At 40.6% G+C, this 20,476-nt stretch overlaps 1 protein-coding gene across 1 annotated transcript in view; it reads right to left on the bottom strand.

The window, feature by feature from the left end:
• Positions 1-683: 683 nt before the first annotated feature.
• The window catches only part of GRIFIN (galectin-related inter-fiber protein), a 103,097-nt gene continuing 83,304 nt past the window's right edge, over positions 684-20,476 (bottom strand). The window contains exons 2-5 of the mRNA XM_051972270.1: positions 5,109-5,167; positions 3,020-3,099; positions 2,612-2,771; positions 684-854 (exon numbers count right to left, since the gene is read on the bottom strand). Of these exons, the coding sequence (XP_051828230.1) occupies positions 684-854; positions 2,612-2,771; positions 3,020-3,099; positions 5,109-5,167 (470 nt within the window). The remainder of the gene's footprint in view (positions 855-2,611; positions 2,772-3,019; positions 3,100-5,108; positions 5,168-20,476) is intronic.

Below are 20,476 nucleotides of genomic sequence, written 5' to 3'. Positions count from 1 at the left end.
ACACAGTAAGCACTATTTGAATATTAGCTATTATTATTATAGAGCAAATAAATGGGGCAAAATAGGGTAAATATAGGTGGCAAAGTGAAGAGTATCAGGCCTGGAATCAAGAAAACTTATCTTCCTGGGTTCAAATCTGTCCTCAGATATTTACTAGCTGTGTGACCCTGGGCAAGTCATTTAACCCTGTATACCTCAGTTTCCTCATCTATAAAATGAATTAGAGAAGCAAATGGCAAAACTATTCCAGTATCTTTGCCAAGAAAACCCCAGAGGGGATCATGAGTAGCTGGACACAACTGAAAACAACTGGACAACAAAAGCATTATTATATTTGAAAAGACTTCGTACAGTGCCATAATGTATGCTTAGTCTCCCCACCTCCTATAAAGGTCAGAGATTAATGGCACAGGTGATCCAGGATCTTTCAAATGCCCTCCTAGATCTGGATGGGATGGGCAGGATGACTTCCAGAGGATCCTGTCAGATCTATCATGTTCTATAGTAGAGTCAGAAAAGCTGACTGAATAAGTGCAGGTAGAGTAATACAGTAGAACTTTGCTTGTCGTGTGACTTGGGGCAAATATCTTAAAATGCCCTTGGCTTTGGCTTCCTCATCTGTCAGGGGATTTCCCAGGTCTAGACTGCTCAATCCTGAGGACTGAAGCAAGGAGGCATTTTCTTTACCCCAGATAAAGGCGCTTCTTGGAAAGCTCCACCAGTGGGAATCTAAGGTCGTTCAGCACTTGCACTTTGGTGATGGAGGCCAGCGGTTTCTGGCGGTGCTCGTACTGTGCCACCTTGTTCTCTTGGATGAAGACATGGAAATGCTCTGAATCTGAAAAGACTTCAATCTGAAAGACAGGCAGGTCAGCGCAGACCCTAGCAGCAAAAGCATTATCTGTCCCCTCCCTACCTCAACAACCTGTCTCTTATTGCCATGCTAGTGCTGCTGTGACTCCATGGAGGCTTTAAAAATGCTAGTTGAATGAATGCATGCATAAACAAATGCTACCTTTCCCCAGCTAGGCCACAGAAAGGCAACATAGTATAGTGGTTAGATGACCATCCTTGGAGCCCAGGACACTTGGCTCTGAGGATCTGAGAGTTCTCAAAAACTACAAATTGGGGGCAGCTAGATGGCACAATAGGTAGAGCATCAGCTCAGGAGTCAGGAGGACCTGAGTTCAAATATGGCCTCAGACACTTACCACTTACTAGACACTAGATGACACTGGGCAAGTCACTTAACTCCAATTGCCTAGCCAAAATAAATAAATAAATAAACAAACAAACAAATAAATAAATAAATAAATATATAAATTTATAAATATATAATAATAAATTGTACAAATTGCAGAAGCTTTGTCAATCTGCTCTAGTAGAAGGATTTTCTGGGGAAAAGGATTTAAGGAAGGGAGTTCTTATACTAACAAAATCACAGATCACAACTAAAACAACAGCAAAATGAGACTAGAAGAACCTTAAGAGAAAGGATGGTTTTTTTAGCTTCTTTCTATGCTCATTGCCTCAGGGGATAGCTAGGTGGATAGAGCACAGGCTGGAGCCAGGAAGATTAGAATTCAAATCCTGATGAAAACACTAGTTGTGTGACCCCAGGAAAGACACTTAACTCCCATTTGCCTCAATTTCCTCATCTGTAAAATGAGTTAGAGAAGGAAATGACAAACTATTCCAGTATCTTTGCCCAGAAAACTCCATGGAGAAAAAACAACAAAAATAATCCCCAGTGCTAGAAACTCTTGGTTGGTCCTTTTCTCACAGGACAGGTGTCCAAGGTCACACAGTTGTTAAGTGTTTAATTTCACAAATGGGGAGACCACGGCACCAGGAGGTCAAGGGACTGAACCCACGGAGGGGGGCAAGACAGCAATCAACTTCCAGAAGGTGGCCAAACCTTCAGATCTCCCATCCATCAGCACATAAACACCCTTGAAAATCTTCCCAGGCTAACCACCTAATTACCCACAATTTGGGCACTTAGAGACAGATGTCAGTTTTACCTACTGAGATAAGAGAAGAGATTACCATTGATTGTATATACTGAGATAGAAGTCTTTCTAGTGTCAGAAGGTAGGAAGAAAAAAAATTGGCTTCGAAGCTAGAGAAAGGAAAAAGATAAGGGAAAAACTTCCAAGCACACATACTATAACAATGTCTTTTTCACTATGTATATTGTAGATAACTATTTAGAGAGAAGAGCATTATTTAGAGGAGAAGGTGATGGGCTTATACTGGATTTCTGGTTCTGCCATTTACCAAATGGTGTGAGTGTGGGAAAATTACTTTGACACGATGAACCTCATGAAGTCTCTTTATCTGGGAATGGCTGACAATTGTACCACCCATTTTACAGGTTGTAAGGGAAAAGTGTTGTAAGCAGCAAAGTGTTAAATGAATTCAAGTGATTATTATTGTATTCCTACCCTAAAGTCTGTCTTTGGGCTCCCTTCCTGCCTTGACCTTGAAAGGGCTCAGTCATATACATTCTGTGGGATTTTGAAGGGAACTGTTAACTCTCCAGAAATTCATCTTTATCAATCCCAACCCTATTCTGCTTCATCAAGAAGGAAAGAGTTTGGTTTTTTACCTCGAAAGGCTCCTTTAGCTCCAGAGGGAAGACATTGTATATTTCCTCTTCACCCCAATGACTGTGCTGGAAGGAGTTACAGACCAAGGTGCCATTGGAGAATCGAGGTTTGAAGTGGAAAGCAATGTCACCTGACTCACAGAGAAAATTTATTTCAAACCTGTAGGAGAGGAAAGAAAATTACAGAGTGGCAGGCATTTAACCCCATTCTTCTTCCCCATTCCCTAAGGCTTTTAGATGCTTTTAGACCCTATAATCAGTTTAGTCCTGAGCCATATCCGAGGTCCTCCCAAAGACAACCCTGATCTGCAAGGGCAACACTCAGCATGCTGCCATTATTACCCCTTTTCTCTTGGACCTTATCTGGGAGGTGAAAGGAAAAGGCACAAGGAAAGACATTTCTCTTACTCATCATCTTTGGAGTTGGACTGACCCTGGACAATCAGACTCCAGCCTGGCACCAGGCCCCCTGAGCAAAAGGCTTCAAACTGTGAATGGAAAGAAAGTGAGGGAAATTCTGGGATAGAGACAGGGATCCTCTTTTTCATTCTCCAATCAATCCATCAACAATCAATAAGCATCTATTAAGTAGTTATGATTTACTAGTGATAAGAAGCAGATGGGGAAAAAAAGACAAAAATAAGCTTTTGCCCTTAAGAAGTTTACAGTCTTACACATGTTTAACCTATGGGATAGCTTTTGGGGAGGAGAGTGAGTTGAGGGAAATCATGAGATATAGTGATGTTAGAAACAGAACATATCAATAAAACATTTAAAATTTTAAAAATTAAGGGCACACCATATATTAGGCATATATTAGATATGTAACAAATATCTCACCTTCTAACATATATTATACTTATGTGTATATATATGTGTGCCTGCTTCCACTAAAGTACTCTTTCAGTTTCTCACAATGGCATGCATGGAAGTGACCCCGGTTCTTGAAGGCTTTACCAGTGGAGCACAAATTCTAGCAAGTACTGCTAAAATGGAAGTTATATTTATAGACCTTGTCAATGTTGTTATTCTTTATCCTTCCTTCTAGAAAAGGACCAAAAACACTAGGAAGGAGATGTCACGGTTTGCAAATGAATTAGATTTAAGTGAGGGAGGGTTGTGCAAAGTCACCAGCCTCACTCTTTCCTCTGGAGCCATGTGGGTGCAATGGCATTATCAGGATGACTAGAGGTGACCCTGGATGACTTTGGCAATGGATTTTCATTGATAAATTAGCCTGAGAAAGGAGGGAAATGAATCACCAAAATCTTGGCCATCAAGTCATAACTTTTCCCCCCCAAAGAATCCTACATCTATGTTTTGATGATCCTATGAAAATGAAATCAGGTGTGTTCCAGCTCTGTCATTTATTCTCTTCATAACTCCACTTCTCTTCATCACTAGTCTTCTCTCTAAGCCTGTTTTCTGACCAACAGAATAGGTATAATGATACTTAATTTACCTCAGAGTTGTTGCAGATGATTTTTAAAGTGAATTTATCATTTAAATGTGTTATTTCATATTTAGATTTTAATTTCTAAACTAAATTCTTTATTAGACAAAGCTATTATAACTTATTGAATAATAACGTTAGGGCTTTATAAGGTTTTTTTTTAAAATTATTTTTAAAAGAGCTTTCACTGCTAATCTCTCTTTTGATTCTCTTTCTAAGCCCTAGATAATGGAACAGGTTGGGGAAAAAAAACAAAACAAAACACTGACCCTTAGACAGACCTGGATTCTGGGTACTCATGAGCAACTCACTTAACCTTTGAGTCTTCCCGTCCTCACTTGACTCATTTGTGTAAATCAAGGATAATAATACACATGTCACCAACATCACACACTGGTGATGATGGAAACGGTCAAAAATGCTTTAAATCAAAGTGAGGAGCTATTATGGGTGTGCTTCGTAAAGGATGAAATGACTCTACAAGTATCAATCAAACAATTCATCAATCATGTGGGCTTTGTCAAGTCATGGGATTTATCTGAGCCTGAGAAAGCTGGCTTAAAATCTTAAATTATACACTGGTGTCGATCTGCATGAATGGATCACCTAGAAAATCATATTATTAGTGCCATGACCCATTTTCATTTTTTCCCTCTCACCCAACATGTGCTTGCGCACAGCTACACAGACACAGTCACAGAGACACATACAGACTTACACACAACCCACGCGCCCGCTGGCTCCCACGCGCACACGACCCTTTGTACTTCCCAGGAGATCACATCCTCTCCGCCCTCCTCCGCCCCTTTCCCCCAGCTCTCCCTTTCTCCATCCATGCTGCCTCTTCCCAGATTTAATTACTTGGGGGGGGTGGGGGGAAGGTATTGGTGGGGGGGAAAGGGGAACGGGATGGAGGGGGTTGGAATCGGCGTGGCCAAACGGCCCAGCCCCTGCTCCCGTGCGAAGGGCCGGCCGGGCATGTGCCCGCGAATTTTAGCGCAGGCTTGTGAAATGAGAGCCCAGGCGTCGGCGTCTGGTTCTCACGCGGCCGGGGGTCGGGGGTGGGAGGGCTGGCCGGGCTGAGCGGTTGCAGACTTCTGGCCCTAGGGAGAAGACCCGAGCCAAGACCAAGATAACGCCCAAATCTTTGAGTTTGGCCACGGTCCCGGGGTCAAAGGAGATGGCCCCCAGGCCTCCCTTCTCCCCATCCCCTTCCCCGAGGGGTTAAGATCGGAACGGACGCCCAGACGCCCAAGCCGCCCGCCCAGGCCCCTTTCCTTAGCTCCGGGGCCCAGCTTCTGCCCTCTCACTCGGGCCTCCTTTCCCACGCTTGGGCTCTGACCGCAACCCGGGGCAAGGACCAAATGCAGCCCCGCCTGCCTTTCACAGCTGCCCCTCAGGCGGCAGGGGCCAGCAGGCACGTGCGTGGCTAAATACCAGCCCAAAAGGCAGATTTCGAGTCCCGACGTTTGGTCCTTCTGCTACCACCGGGACTCAGACATCTTGACTGTCAGTGAAATGCGAGAGATGGGATGCTCCTAATGCTCCCACCTCTCTCATTTGACAGAAGGCAGACAACACGTTCACCTTACAACGGCTAGCATGTAGATAGCCGTTTATATTTAGAAATCATCTTGTATACATTCTCTCGTTTGTTCCTCACTCACGACTGATAAACTGAGGTGTGGATAGAAATGACTTGCTCAAGATCACACAAGGAAGAAGGCAAAAAGGTTTTGAAGCGGTCTTCAAATCCAGCGTTCTTTAAGACACTACATTGCCTCTCTACAAATACTGGCACGAACCCCCCTCTCCCCCCCCCAGCATAGTTCAGAGCCTAGTGGGGAGCGGGGAGGTGGGAGCGAGCACTTCGTAGTAAAATTTAATTCTCAGGAGCCTGGGGGCCGGGCCCTCACCTGCACAGGCATCTTCCCAGTGGTCCTAGTTCCCAGTAGAAGAGATTGGGAGGTGACTGACTGTTGATATAGGCGGCCTTCAGCTAGGAGAGGAGGACCCAGGGATGATCCACCCCCACGGTAATGCCTGACCCCGCCTTGCTTCCCCCATCCAATTCCCAGGCCCCAATTCTACTTTAGTAAATGCTGCCTCAGATGCTTCCCCAGAAAGCTATCTATCAGTGCCACAGAGAAAAAAAGGTAAGGTTTTGGAGGAATGGAGCAGATTCCTTAAGGTTTCAGCTCAGCCGACTCATCATCCACTCCGACCCCCTCACCCCTATTACGTTCTAGGGACTCAGGGGAAGACAGTGATGAATAAGATCTAATATCTACCTTACAATTTAGAAGAGTGTATAGGACATACGTATTAATAACCACCAAAAAAAAGTCTCTTCCCTGCCCTCTCTTCAATTTAATTTATTATTTTTTAAAATTCGGGATATAATTAGGATTCCGGTCCCATTATCAGTAACATAAAGCAAAGAGTCCAGGCTTCCCAAAATGACATATTTAATGAGGGAAACCCTGGAGCTCCAAATTCTTATGCAAATATTAAATATGAGCATCCCGACCCCCTTCTTCCTGTCCCCCCTGCCCCTTCCCAGGGCCTGGCTGATTCCAGCTTGGCCACATTTCCAACTGCCCGCTCTAGCCAATTCTGATCAGTTGTGTGTTACAAAGCCTGGATTGTTGACAGCGGATTAGGGATTAAAGTGCCGCAGCCGCCCCTGCTGCTGTCAGCACATTCCTGGGCCTGGGCTCTCTCTCTGGGTCTGCCTCCATGGGCTCTAGTGGGGGTGGTCAACCTTTTCCCACAGCCCTGAAGCAAAGAGGCCCCAAGAGCACAATCTCTGCCTCCTCCCTGCTTCCAACACCACACTCATCAGTTTCCCTCATCTTGGGATGGAATGGAAGAGAGCTAAAGTTTACAGTACTTTGGGGTCTAGATGAAGAATGATGCGATGTGTTGGGGAGGGGGGGAATCAAGGAATCAGAAAACCTGAGTTCTGCCACTTGTTAAAAGTGTGAGAATTTTTGGAAGTAGATCTTTGGGTTTGAATACTGCCTTTAGCACTATCTGATCCAGTGGGTCATAGCTTCCCTGAATCTTGCTTTCCTCATTTCAAAAATGATATTCTAGACTCCTACTTCTGCTGCACTTGGTGGTAGTGGGGGATATCCCACCTCCTTCTATCCCTATTCAGTTTCCTTTTACATGTTGTCTTCCTCCATTAAAATACAAACAAATCCTTGAGGATGGGGGACTATCTGTATATATTTGTATTCCCAGCACTTAGCACTGTGCCTGGCACTTAATAAATGCTTGCTAACTTGATTTAACTAATTTATAAAATAATGATGTTGGAATAGATAATGTTGTTCACACTTTTCAATTTACAAATAAGGAAATTAAGGCTGGGGAAATCTTATGTGAATTGTCCAAGGTCACAGAGGAAATAAGCATCAATTTCATACATTTCAATCCTGTCCAATTTATTGTGACCCTATTTGGGGTTTTCTTGGCAAAGATAGTAGAGTATTTTGCCATTTTGTTTTTCAGTTTATTTTATAGGAGAGGAAAATGAGGCAAACACGGAGAAGTGATTTGTCCAAGGTTACATAACTAGTAAATATCTGAGGCCAGATTTGAGCTCAGGAAAATTAGTTTTCATTACTCCAGGCTCAACATTCTATCCATTTCTAATCAGGATTTAAACTCTCATTTTCTTCCAGTAGAGTCAGGGCACTTAAAAATTTTTTTTAAATTAATTTTTTTTTACTGTACTAAGACACTTTATGGTTTGTCAAGCTTTTTACATGTATCAAATCCTTTCAGCCTCATAAGAATCCTATAAGGCAGGTTATTCATATATTCACATCCCCATCTCACAAATGATGAAAATGAAATAGAGAGGTTAAAGGATTTATTCTTGGTCATACTGCTTGTAATGTTAGAGACTGAATTTGAACCTAGTTCTCTCCTGACTTGAAGTTCAATGATATTTATGCTACATTGTGTTTCTAGGATAATGTAGATACTCTAAAATGTCTTCCAAGTCTAGGATCCTATGATTTTGTGGTCACTATGAATAAGTAACTAGTGGATAGAATTGGATGGAAATAGCTGGTGGCATTGAGGAAAATCCTGGGAAAAGTATGTTCTCTGTAGGCGGTGGAGTGGAGTGGCTGGAGAGAAACTCTTGGCCATCAGCCATGTCTTTTGGGCTGATGAACAAGTTCACAGGGAGGAGGGGGCTGGGATAATTTGGGGGAAGGTTCTTTGGTTCCCTGAGATGATATGAGCTCATAATAGCCACTAGGGTTGGACTTGTTTATGGGATCAAGTCCAAACCCCTTCACAATATATTACTACCCTCATTCCTTCACAATATGTCCCTACTCTTGTTATTCAACTTTGCCTCCCACTTTTCCCTAATGCGAGCCCTCAGCTATAATCAGACCGGGCTTTCTTTATCATCCCCTAATCATGTAATACTCATTCCTGTCTTCACATCTTTTGTATTTTTGGATTGCTTTTTCCTTTTTCTCTGATTTTCCAAATATGACCCATTTTTATGTTCTTGCTTAGATCTCATCTCCTTTATGAAGCATTCTTTGAGTACTTCTGTCCATGACTTATTTTTCTCTTTCCTGACCTCCTATAGTATTTTCTTTCTCTTCCCTTGGTGATCTCATCCATTCCCATAGCTTTTACTACTGTCTCTATTAAATTGCTCTGAAAGCAATCTTTCCAGCCCTAAATCCAGTTCCACATTTCTGTTTGCTTTCAAAACGTCTCTCTTTGAGGGTCTTACCAGCTTCTTAAATTCAGTGGAACGTATCTTCTAAAAATATTTTGTCTGTACCCTTTTAAAACATTGCTAGCATTTCCCAATGATTCCTCCATTTCTAATATAATCTTCTTGTAACTAAATACAGTTAAGTCAAAATAAAAAAAATCCCAATAAAACAAAAACATGTTGATTATGTCTGAAAATGTACATTTCATTCTGCCCCTATAAACCTCCATCTTCCTGTGGGAGAACCCTGAAAACATGATTGGTCATTCCGATGATCAGATATGTGAAATCTATCAAAGTTTAGAAATTATTTTTCTTTTCCTCCCTTTTTCCCAACTATCTCTTCTTCAGAATTTCTCTATTTCCGGTCATGAGACCAGCATTCTTATAGTCAGCCAGTTGGGCTGAAATCTTCAATACTACCTCTTCTTTTCCTTCTTTCCTGTCCCACCCCCACCTCCAGCAATTGATTCTATCAATCCAATTGATTATATCTCAGCAATATATTTGAAAGCCATTTCTTTTTTTTTTTTTTTATTCCCGCTACTATTACCCTAGTTCAAGTTCTCATTACCTGTTCTTAGGTTATTGTGCAGCCTCTAGTACAGTTTCTTCCCCTTCCAATCTATTCACATCGTTGCCAAAATCATCTTAAAACACAGGTCTGATCATTCACTGCCCTGCACAAAAACCTCTAATGACTCCAATGTCTACCTAGAAAAATTCATTCTCCTTAGCTTGATATTCAAAGCTCTCCCCCAATTTGATTCTAAGCTACTTTCCGAGTTTTATCCATTGTGTGACTTCCAGACTTGGAAAACAACCTCTGAAAAGTAAAACATGAATATTAGATAGAGGGCAGTAGAGAGTTTCCTTGAGAGTGCCCCACATAAGCAGGGAGGAACTGATATCAGTGAAACATGTATGTTAAGAAAATAATATAGGCTGCTCATTTAAGGAGGATCAGTAGACAGGTTAAGTGCTCCTGCTGGTATACTTTCCATGTCAGGAGAAAATGAGGAATGCAAGTTGTTGAATCCCTTATGGCTAACTTTTGGGAGAACAATGACCAAAAAATTATAAGGAGCAGGAATGGATGAGCTGTAGTTTGCATCTTTGGTGAGAACATCTAAGTGGATGAAGTTACAGAGCCACTAGATGTCTTACAGTATTACAGACTATTCTCCATACTCCTAAATGCCTTCTGCAATTTCTTTCCTCTGGATCTTTGTTTCTTTTATTCCATATATCTAAAGTTCTGTCCCCCATTTCTTATTAAAATCCTATGTATTTCTTTGTGGAGCAGGTAAAATACCTACTTTTCCATGAAATCTCCCCAGTTTTTTCTACTAGGGAGAATGGTCTTTTCATTTTTGGGATTTTCTTAGCTCTTTATCCAATCCCATAATATATTTAACATACTTCCATTTATACTTTAATTATATAATGATATTCCTTTAGATCAAAAGTTCTTAACCTGGAATTATGAACTTGTAAAAAGTATTTTGATAACCATATTTCAATATAGTTGGATTCCTTCATATTTTATACGTTTAAAACATTGATTCTGAAGAGAAGTTCTTTACCACATAGTCAAAGGGATCTATGACACACAAAAAGATGAAGAACCCTAGTCTTAGATTGTTATCCTCTTGAAAGCATGGAGACATTATTCAATTTATTTTTGTATCTTTGAATAACCCAAATATAGAGGAAACAGTCATAAATATTTTTCTCGAATGAATGAACAGTTCATTTTCAGTACTTGATTTGTAAACATTGACTGCATTGTCTTGAACTTTTCTCTTTCCAAAGCATTTTTTCTTGCAACATAATCCTGTGTGGTCTTGAGTGCAGTTATCATCATTACTCTTTGACTTCTGTAATGCCATCTGGATATGATTCCAAATGCAGTTCTCTATCCACTACACAGTATTGTCTCTTGTTGCCCTCTTTAGAGAGGAGAGAATAACAATTACCAATAAAATAATCAATTTGATTTTTTTTTTGTTTTTGACAGATAAAGAAAGTAAGGCTCAGGGAAATTGAAGTAGCTTGTTCATGATCTCACAACAAGTAAATATCAGGACTGAGATTTAAATTCAGGTCTCTTGTCTCAATCAACTAATTAAAATATTTACTCTGTGCTAGATATAGACCTAAGAACTAGATATGAAAAAGATAAAAACATAAAAGCAGCTCTTGCTCTCGATGTAGTTGCATTAGAATCAATATCTATTAGATACCTGGGAAGGAGAAGTTAGATAACTTTAAAAGGGAAGGTCCAAAATTTAATGATCTTATCACTGAATCAACCTTACCCTTAGTTTTCAATTGTTTCTTCTGTCTCCCCATAAAACTGTCTCTTCCTGCCTATACATCCTCCACAGAAAATGTTTAATTGTAAGCACTTGTTGAATTTTATTGATTAGTTCATTTTTCCCACATTGAAACATTAAAATCCTTATCTGTTTTTTCTTAATTTATACTTTTCCATTATTTTTAACACACCAGAAATGTGTAATTATTGTATGCAAAAAAGGTGGACGTAAAGTCAAGAAGACTCACCTCCATCCTCTTTTATTAACTGTGTGATTTTTTTCAGCCTCAGTTTCCTTATTTTCTTAAACTTAAAAGATTGGACTGGATGGCCACTAAGGCCCCTTTGTAACTCTAAAACTATGCTCCTACAATGTTTAATCATTCTATGACCTCTAATAAGTATTCATTGAATTCTGTCCCTGACAAATGGCAAACATTTCCAACAGTTCAAATTACTAAGAAAATCTTGCTTGTATTGAGCCACAACTTCCACCTTGTAGAATAGGGAAGATTATACCATCATGTCTAAACAGTTTCTGCCATCATTGTCACTATGACCTTAAAAGAGATCTCAAAACCCAAGATTCAAGCCCTTGAAAACCTTGCTTAAGTAACAGGTGGGCAGGAGGGGAGCTCAGGGACAGGCTTTAGGGTAGGAGTAAGAATCACCCATGTTCATATATAACTCTACCATTCACATGCTACCTGTATGATTCTGGACAAATGACAATCTCTGTGGATCTCAGTTTTCTCAGTTATAAAATGAAGGGGATAGACTGGATGTATTCTAAAGTCCCTTCTGATTTTAATCTATGATCTTATGATGGGGAGCTGTCATATTGAAAAGAACCTGGGACTAGATGTCAGGAGATGTGGATTCTAGAGACCAGCTGTTCCATTTAGTGGCTGTGTAATCTTAGATAAGTTACTATCTTCCTTTGAGGCTGTCTCCTTCTCTATAAAATGACAACACTTGACCAGATAGCCAGTCCAAGTCTAGCCTCCTTCTACTGTTTCTAATTCCTAGGAAATGTTAAAGATCAGAGAATGCAAGAAGTGACCGAGAGATGGCAGCATCAGGTCAAAGATGACCATAGGAGAAAAGACAGGCAACAAAAACAGGTTGGCAGTACCTGCCTACAAGCCAAACAACGGCTGTGTCCCACGTGTGGGATTGAGAGCTACAAGGATCATTAGAGATCTAGTCTGATTCCCTCCCTTCCCCTCTGGAGAAATTGAAACTCAGAGTTAGGGAAGGAAGAAGCTTGCCTAAAGTCACAGGAATACTAAGACTCAAACCCAAGTCCTTGGATTTGCAACTTCAGTGCTCTTGCCACTGGACGATAATTGCCCCTTTCAAATTCTCTAGAGCAGAAGATCTTTACCTAGAGTCTACAAACTTAAAAAAAAGTTTGTTAACTATTTCAATATAATTGATTTCTTTGTAAGCTATAAACTTTGTGCCTCTGAAAGTATTATTTTGAGAAGAGTTTACCAGATTGCCAAAAGGGAGAATGATGGAAAAAAAAAAAAAAGGTTAAGAAGCAGCTCTAGAATGAACAGCAAACCTACCTACCTAAAGGGAAGTGGATGCTGCCAACAAGGAGGTTTTTACAGAGCCACAGAAAGTATGAACGTGAAGTGATCTTAGGCATCTGATCTTCCTTCTGTCTATCCCACTCCCCTTTTTGGACTGTTCTTATGATTTCATTGGTTTAATAAATACTCCTTGAGGGAATTCCCTCTAGCATTTCCTCTGCAACTTATTATTCAATTGCCTGGGGCCATTGAGAGGCTAAGTGTCTTACTCAGAGTTGTGAACATAGTCTTTATTCAATTGAATTTAATTCAACAAACATTATTAAGTGTCTACTAGGCACTATGCTAAGTGTTAGGGATACAAAAAGAGGCAAAAGTTCTGACTTCAAGGAGCTTACAATGTAATGGGGGAGACAACATGCAAACAAATATAAACAAAGAAAGTTCTATGGAAGATAAATTAGAGATAATTAAAAAGGAAGGCATTGGATTTGAGGGTTGAGGAAGGCTTCCTGTAGGGGGGTGGGATTTTATTTGTGACTTTTATGAACCCTAGGAGATGAGCAATTGGAGTGGAGAAGAGAGAGCATTCCAGACATGGGGAACAATTAGAGAAAATGCCTGAAGTTGAGAAATGGAGTATCTTGTTTGTAGACAGCCAGGAAATCTGTGTCACTGGATTGAAGAGTAAGGTGTAAGATTGGAAAGGTTAGAGAAAGCTAGTTGATGAAAGGTTTCGAATGTCAGAACATTCTGTATTGATCCTGAAGGGGGCCACTGTAACTTATTAAATGGCTCTTTCCCTCCCTTCCTCTCTTTCTCCCTCCCTTTCTCCCTCTCCCTCTCTCTCTCTCTCTCTCTCTCTCTCTCTTTCTCTTCCCTCTCTGTCTCTCTCTCCCCCCTCTTTTCCCCCTCTCTCCTTCCTTCTTTCCCTCTCTCTACTTCCCTTCCATCCTCTTTCCTTCCTTCACCCCTCTCGCTTTCCCTCCTTCCCCACTCTTTCCCCCCCTCTCCCCCTCTTCTTCCTTCAATATCTCTCTCTCTGTGTTTGTCTCTCTTTCTCTCTGTCTCTGTCTCTGTGTCTCTGTCTGTGTCTGTCTGTATCTTTTTTTCTTTTTCTTCTTTGTATATGTATGTGTGTATGAGAGAGAGGGAAAAAAGACAGATAGACAGACAGAGACACACACACAAAGCAACTTGTGTTTTAGGAAAATCACTTTAGTGACTGGATGGAGGATGGATTGGAGTAGGGAGATCTTCTGCAAAGATGCATGTGTCAGTGGTAGGACCAAAGGTCAGAGTTTTTGGATATTAAGGCTAATCTTTACACCACACCAATTGCTTCTTACCTTCTCATTTCACAAAGAAGCAAACTGAGGCTCAGAGGGGGAAAGAAGGAAAATGACATACAATTAATAGGTAACAGAGTTGGAATTTGAATCCAAGTCCTCTGACTCCAAATCCAGTTCTCTCTCCACTGTCAGCCTCTGTTCTCCTATCTAGAAAATATGAAACCTGACTTCCTACCTCACAGAGTGGCTATGAGAGACATAGGATACAAAAACTCTTGGAAAACATTATGTTATTGATGCTCATTTCTAGCCCTAGGATGTTCCTTGCCTCCTTGGCACACTTCTTCCTGACTGTGGGTGTCCTTGAGGCTAGGGGGAAAAGACATGTCTGTCTTCCGAGATCACCACCTGCTTTCTCCTTTTCCATCACATGAGCTTAGACAAATATTTACTCTCTCTTCCTTTCATTGGTTAAAGAGTTGCCAAACCATTGGGCCATAAATGGTGTCTAGAGCAGGCACCAGGATAAACTGTATTTGGATCTCATTCTACTTAGAGGCAGGTGTTGGAAGTCTGTTTGTTAGTGGTTCCAGCAATAGGAGGAGGCTTATCTGGGAGATTTGATAAACCAGGAAAAAGCAAAAAGAATTTTTTAAAATACCTGTCATTCTGCCTCTCTTGGGTGAGGTAGTTCAAGGATAATAATTCTTTGCTTTTTCCCTCCATAGGGAATCCTGGATATCTCTCAGATCACTGGATGAGGGGATTTCCCCTCAGTATTCAGCCTCTGCTACTTTCCAGTGACTGATTACTTACTGGTCTGTACCGGTTTCTAATTGTTGTAAGAACCTTTCTTATTTCTCTAGCTTGTAACCATCTCAAAATAAGTATAATGTTATTTATCTCTCTGTATCCCTCGAAATCTGTAGCATAGGGTTGGGTCCAAAATGTAGACAAGCATTTGAAAAATGAAAATAGTATAGGGTGATAGGATCACAGACTTAGAGCTGAAAGGGACCCTAAAGATCATCTTGGCTCGACCTCTCATTTCATGGATGAGAAATCAGAGATACTTGTTTGAGGTCATAAAGGTAATAAGTGGAATACATTGAATTTGCATCCAAAACTCCTGATTCAAAATTTCAGAATTGAAAGAGACTTTGAAGGTCTTCTAGTCTGATCCTAATCATAATAAGAACCCCATCTATGAAAACAAAACAAAACCAAGTAGCTATACATAATAGGATAGGAAAGGACAAGACAAGCAAGGCAGGACAGAATAGGATGGGATGTGATGGGATGAGATGCGATGGCGTGGGATGGGATGGGATGGGATGGGATGGGATAGGATGGGATGGGATGGGATAGGATAGGATAGGATAGGATAGAAAATGATAGGACAAGATTAGACAGGATAGGACAGGATTGGATAGAAATAGGATGGAATAGAAAGAATACAATAAGATAAGATAGGAAAGAGTAGGATAAGATAAGGTAGAAAAAGGTAGGATAGAAGATTAGACAGGGTAGGACAAGATTGAATAGAATAGAATAGGATGAGATAGAAAAGGATAACATAGGATAAGATAGGATAAAATAGAAAAGGATGGGTAGGATAAGATAGGAAAGGAAAGGATAGGATACGATAGGAAAGGATAAGATAGGTTAGGATAGGACAAAATAAAATAGGAAAGAATAGGATAGGACAAGATAAAATAAGATAGGAAAGGATAGGCTAGGATAACATAGGGAAAGATAGGATAGGATGGATTAAGATAAGATAGGACAGGACAGGACAGACAGAACAGGACAGGAAAAGATAGGATAGGGTTGGATAGAATATGATTGGATAAGATAGAAAAAGGTAGGATAAGATAGAATAGGAAAGGATCAGGTAGGATAGTAGAGCTAAAGAGGACCTCAGCATAAATCTCTTTCAAAGCTTTTATTTTATAGAAGGGGAAACTGAGTCTTAGAAAGAGAACATGATTTGCTCATGGTCAAACATAGAATTAAGGGCAGAAATGGTATCTCAACTGTGTAATTTTAGGCGAGTCACTTTTTTCTGGTTAAGACGAGTTCCTCCTATCCTAAGGAGGCTACAAGTTTGGATGTTTCCCATCTTCTAGAGCACAACTATGAATTTACCTCTACACTAGATAGAAGAAATTCTGACTTCAGACCCATAATTATATCTCATTACAATCCAAAAGAACTTACAGTCCATCCTACTCAACTTACATATAACAGGACCTTTCTCCCATGAAGACTACTCAATCATCATTGCTGGTCCAATCTACTAGTTACATTGGTGGTGTGGCAGCCCTTGCAGGGAACCTAGTTTGGTCAATTCACCAATCTCACCATCGCTGTTCAGGCTATGAGTAGTACAAAGAAGGAAAATGGCTAATTAATGCCATCAAGCTGCATTCTGTCCCATCAGGCTTAAATAATAGCTTCCTTGCCATTTGTGTTAGTCATAAGTTAAGTTTCACAATTATGTTGAGGGGTGCTATAATTATGTCATGGTTATCATTGCTTTATGTTTCTATATTTTCTATACTATACCTAATTCATATTGTAAATTGAGGATCTCTTTTCTTTTTGGGGGGAGAACTTAGCACTTGAAGTCTGATTTTTTAACTCAGGTCCTCCTAACTTCCAAATCAGTGCTCAATGGGCTGCTTCACTTAGCTGCCCCAAGATTAGGGGTTTGTTAGTGAGCCAATTAGAGAAAGAAGGATAGATAGAAGAGAGTGGGGGATAGAGAGACAGAGAGAGAGAAGGAGGAAAAGAAAGAACAAAGAGGAAGAGATAGAGAGAAGAGAGGGAGAAGAGATTGAAAAGACAGACATGCAGAGACAGAGGAAACATACGGATAGGCATCTAGAAATAGAGACAAAGACACACAGAGAGACAGAGAGTCAGAAAGGGAGATAGAGAATGAAAGGGAAGGGGAGGGGGGGGGAAAGAGATAGACAGAGAGGACAAAGTTAGCAACAGAGTAATAGACAGACTGACTGACAGCGACAGAGAGAGACACACACACACAGAGAAAGATAGATAGAGAGACACAGAGAGAGACAAAGAGAGACAGAGAGAGAGAAAAGAAAGGGAGAGAGATAAAAGAGGGGAGAGAGAAGGAAGGAAAGAAAAGAGGAGACAGAGGAGAAATAAAGGAAGAGAAAGAAGAAGGAGGAGAGAGAAGGAGAAAGAGTAAAGAGAATGGGGGAGAGAAAGAAAGAAAGAGAAGAGAGAGTAGAAGAGAGAGGCAGAGTGAGAGAAAAGGAGAGAAAAAAAGAAGAAAGAGAGGAAGAGATGGAGAGAAAAGAGAGAAATGGAGGGAGAGATAAACAGAGAAGAAAGATAGGCACCTAGAAACAGAGACAAAGAGACACACAGTGAGATAGAGAATCAGAAATGGAGAGAGAGAATTAGAAGGAAGGAGAAGTGAAGGGGAGAAACAGATAGACAGACAAACATATACACACAGAGAGACAGAGAAACAGAGAAGGAGACAGAAAGACTGACAGAGACAGAGACAGAGAAACATACAGAGACACAGAGAGAAACAGACATAGACATACACAGAAAGACAGACAGAGAGAAAGGACAGGCATAGAGAAAGGAGAGACAGAGGAAAAGAAAGACAGAAAGAGTCAGATATGGAGAGAGGGCAGAGACAGTGAAAGAATAACAGGGAGAGACAGACAGACAGAGACGGAGACAAAGAGAGAAGACAGACAAAGGAGAGCCAGAGGGAGAGAAAGAGACAAGAGAGTCAGACTGAAATAGACAGAGAGAGGGGAGGAGAGAGAGAGAGAGAGAGAGAGAGAGAGAGAGAGAGACAGAGAGACATAGAGAGAGAGAGAGATAGACAGAGAGACAGAGAGGAAGAGAGAGAGATAACAGAGAGACAGAGACAGACAGACACACAGATACACAGAGAGGCAGAGAGAAAAAGACAGAGATAGACAGAGACAGATAGACAGAAAGAGAGACAATGACAGAGAGACAAAGACAGAGAGACATAGAGAGACAGAGAGACAGAGAGAGAGATAGCAGAGAGACAGATAGACAGATAGACAGATACACAGAGAGGCAGAGAGAAAAAGACAGAGATAGACAGAGACAGAGAGACAGAAAGAGAGACAGTGACAGAGAGACAAAGACAGAGAGACATATATATATAGAGAGAGAGAGAGAGAGAGAGAGACAGAGACAGAGAGAGACAAAGAGAGATAGCAGAGAGACAGAGATAGACAGACACACAGATACACGGAGAGGCAGAGAAAAAAAGACAGAGAGAGACAGAGAGAGAGATGGAGATAGAGTCAGGGGGAAGAGAGAGACAAAGAGAGAGACAAACAGAGACAAAAGGGAGGAGGAAAAGACAGAGAGAGACAGAGACAGAGAAACAGATAAATAGAGATGCAGACACAGAGAGGCAGAGATACAGAGAGCGATGTAGAGACAGATGGGGAAGAGAGAGACAGAGATAGAGAAGGAGAGAAAGATGGGGAGAAGAGCGAGAAAGAGAGAGAAGAGAGGAGAGAGAGGAGAGAGAGAGAGAGAGAGAGAGAGATCTAGCTTTTAGAAATGGGATATAAGTTTAGGGCTTTCTCAGCAAAGCAGGAAGAATACAACAGGCAGAGGCAACCTTGTAAAATGGGTACAAGATGGGGAGTTCAAATTCTGCCACTGTCACTGCCATTTACTAGCCGTAATACTGTGGGCGAATCATTCAACAAGCCTCAGCTTCCTCATCTTTAAAATGGGAATAATACCTACAGTACTTAGTTCATAAGGTTGTTATGATATAATATCAATAGAAAAAATGTTTTATTAACTTTAAATTTTTTTCTTTTTTTCTTCTTTTTATTTACAAGTAATATGCATGGGTAATTTTTCAGCATTGACAATTGCCAAACCTTTTGTTACAATTTTTCCCCTCCTTCCCCCACCCCCTCCTCCAGATGGCAGGTTGACCAATACATGTCAAATATGTTAAAGTATATTAACTTTAAATTGTTAAAGAAACATCAGTTATTACTCAAAACAAGACCAGTATTCAGTTGACTGGCTATGTTTTTTTAATTTTATACACACAACCACACACACAATCTACACACACGTACATAATTACATACACACAATCAAACAACACACACAGAGTAGTGCATGCAGAGTCTTCTCAGAATCGACTCCCCAAAGCTGATTTGTGGCACTAAGTGCTGCTTCCAGTGCATGGATACCTGCTACCAGCCTTTGCTCTGAGCTCCCAGCAGAATCTCTGACGAACTTGAAAAATGACCAATCCTACTCTCGTGTGGTGGCCAGAGAGATGGCTTAGGTAGGTGGAGCCCAATCCTGCCTCGACCCTTATTGTGAGCTCTCGTGACATTCCCTGAGCCTCAGGTCAATCACTTAAGATTTATCTGTGAAGTCCTCACTGACTTCAGGGAGAGTTTTCACCTTGACAAGGACCAAATTGCACCATGTGAGCTGTGATTCTGTGGGGCCATTGCTACAAGTGACTGGCTGTTAACAGAAGTACTGTCCTTAAGCTCATAGGATCATATATTGACATCTGGACGTGCTCTCAGAGGCCATCTAGTCCAAAGCTCCCCCTCTTAATTTTAAGGATGAGAGAAATGAGTCCTACACTAATAACATCAAACATATAATAAACATAAATAAAAAATGAATAAAATAAACATTTATTAAGAACCTACCCCATGCCAGGCACTGTGCTAACCTTTTTTTTTTTTTGTTTTAAAAATAATAGCCTTTTATTTTCAAAATACATGCAAAGATAAGTTTTCAACATTCACCCTTGCAAAACCTTATGTTCCATATTTTTCTTCTTCTCTTCCCTCTATTCTCTTCCTCTAAATAACAAGCAAACCAATATAGGTTAAACATGTGCAATTCTTCTAAATATATTTCCACATTTATCATGTTGCACAAGAAAAATCATATCAAAAAGGAAAAAAAATGAGAAAGAAAGGATAAGCATACAAAAAGAAACAAGATTGTTCCTGCCCTTAAGGAGCTTACAATCTAATGGGAGAAACATCATTCAAATAAATATATTAAAAAACAAGTAATATACAGGTTAAACAAGGAATAATTAAAAGAGAAAAAACAACAGAATTAAGAGGAGTTGGGGAAGGCTTCCTGTAGAAGGTAGGGTTTTAAATGGGTTTTAAAAGAAGCCAGGGAAGTCAGTGGATGAATATGCCTCCCTTCACAGCCTCAGTCACAAATTGGACATACTGTTGTGAAAAGGCAATACTAGCTACAAGAAGCTAGTGGAGACAATGCAGTCAGCCCCCTAGGATCACCTTATTCCAACATCAGAGATTGGAAGTAGACCTACATGAAATGGACTCAGAATGTGTGCTGATGATTTTGATCTTTGAGACTAGTACTAGTACTGAGGTATATACATTATTTCTACATCAGATTGAAATAGGATCACAGAACTAGTGAGTCAG

This window comes from Antechinus flavipes, chromosome 1, assembly GCF_016432865.1.
Source record: "Antechinus flavipes isolate AdamAnt ecotype Samford, QLD, Australia chromosome 1, AdamAnt_v2, whole genome shotgun sequence".
Classification (NCBI taxonomy): domain Eukaryota; kingdom Metazoa; phylum Chordata; class Mammalia; order Dasyuromorphia; family Dasyuridae; genus Antechinus; species Antechinus flavipes.
Note: the sequence above shows the minus strand (reverse complement) of the source record. Positions and strands in the feature narration are given on the sequence as shown.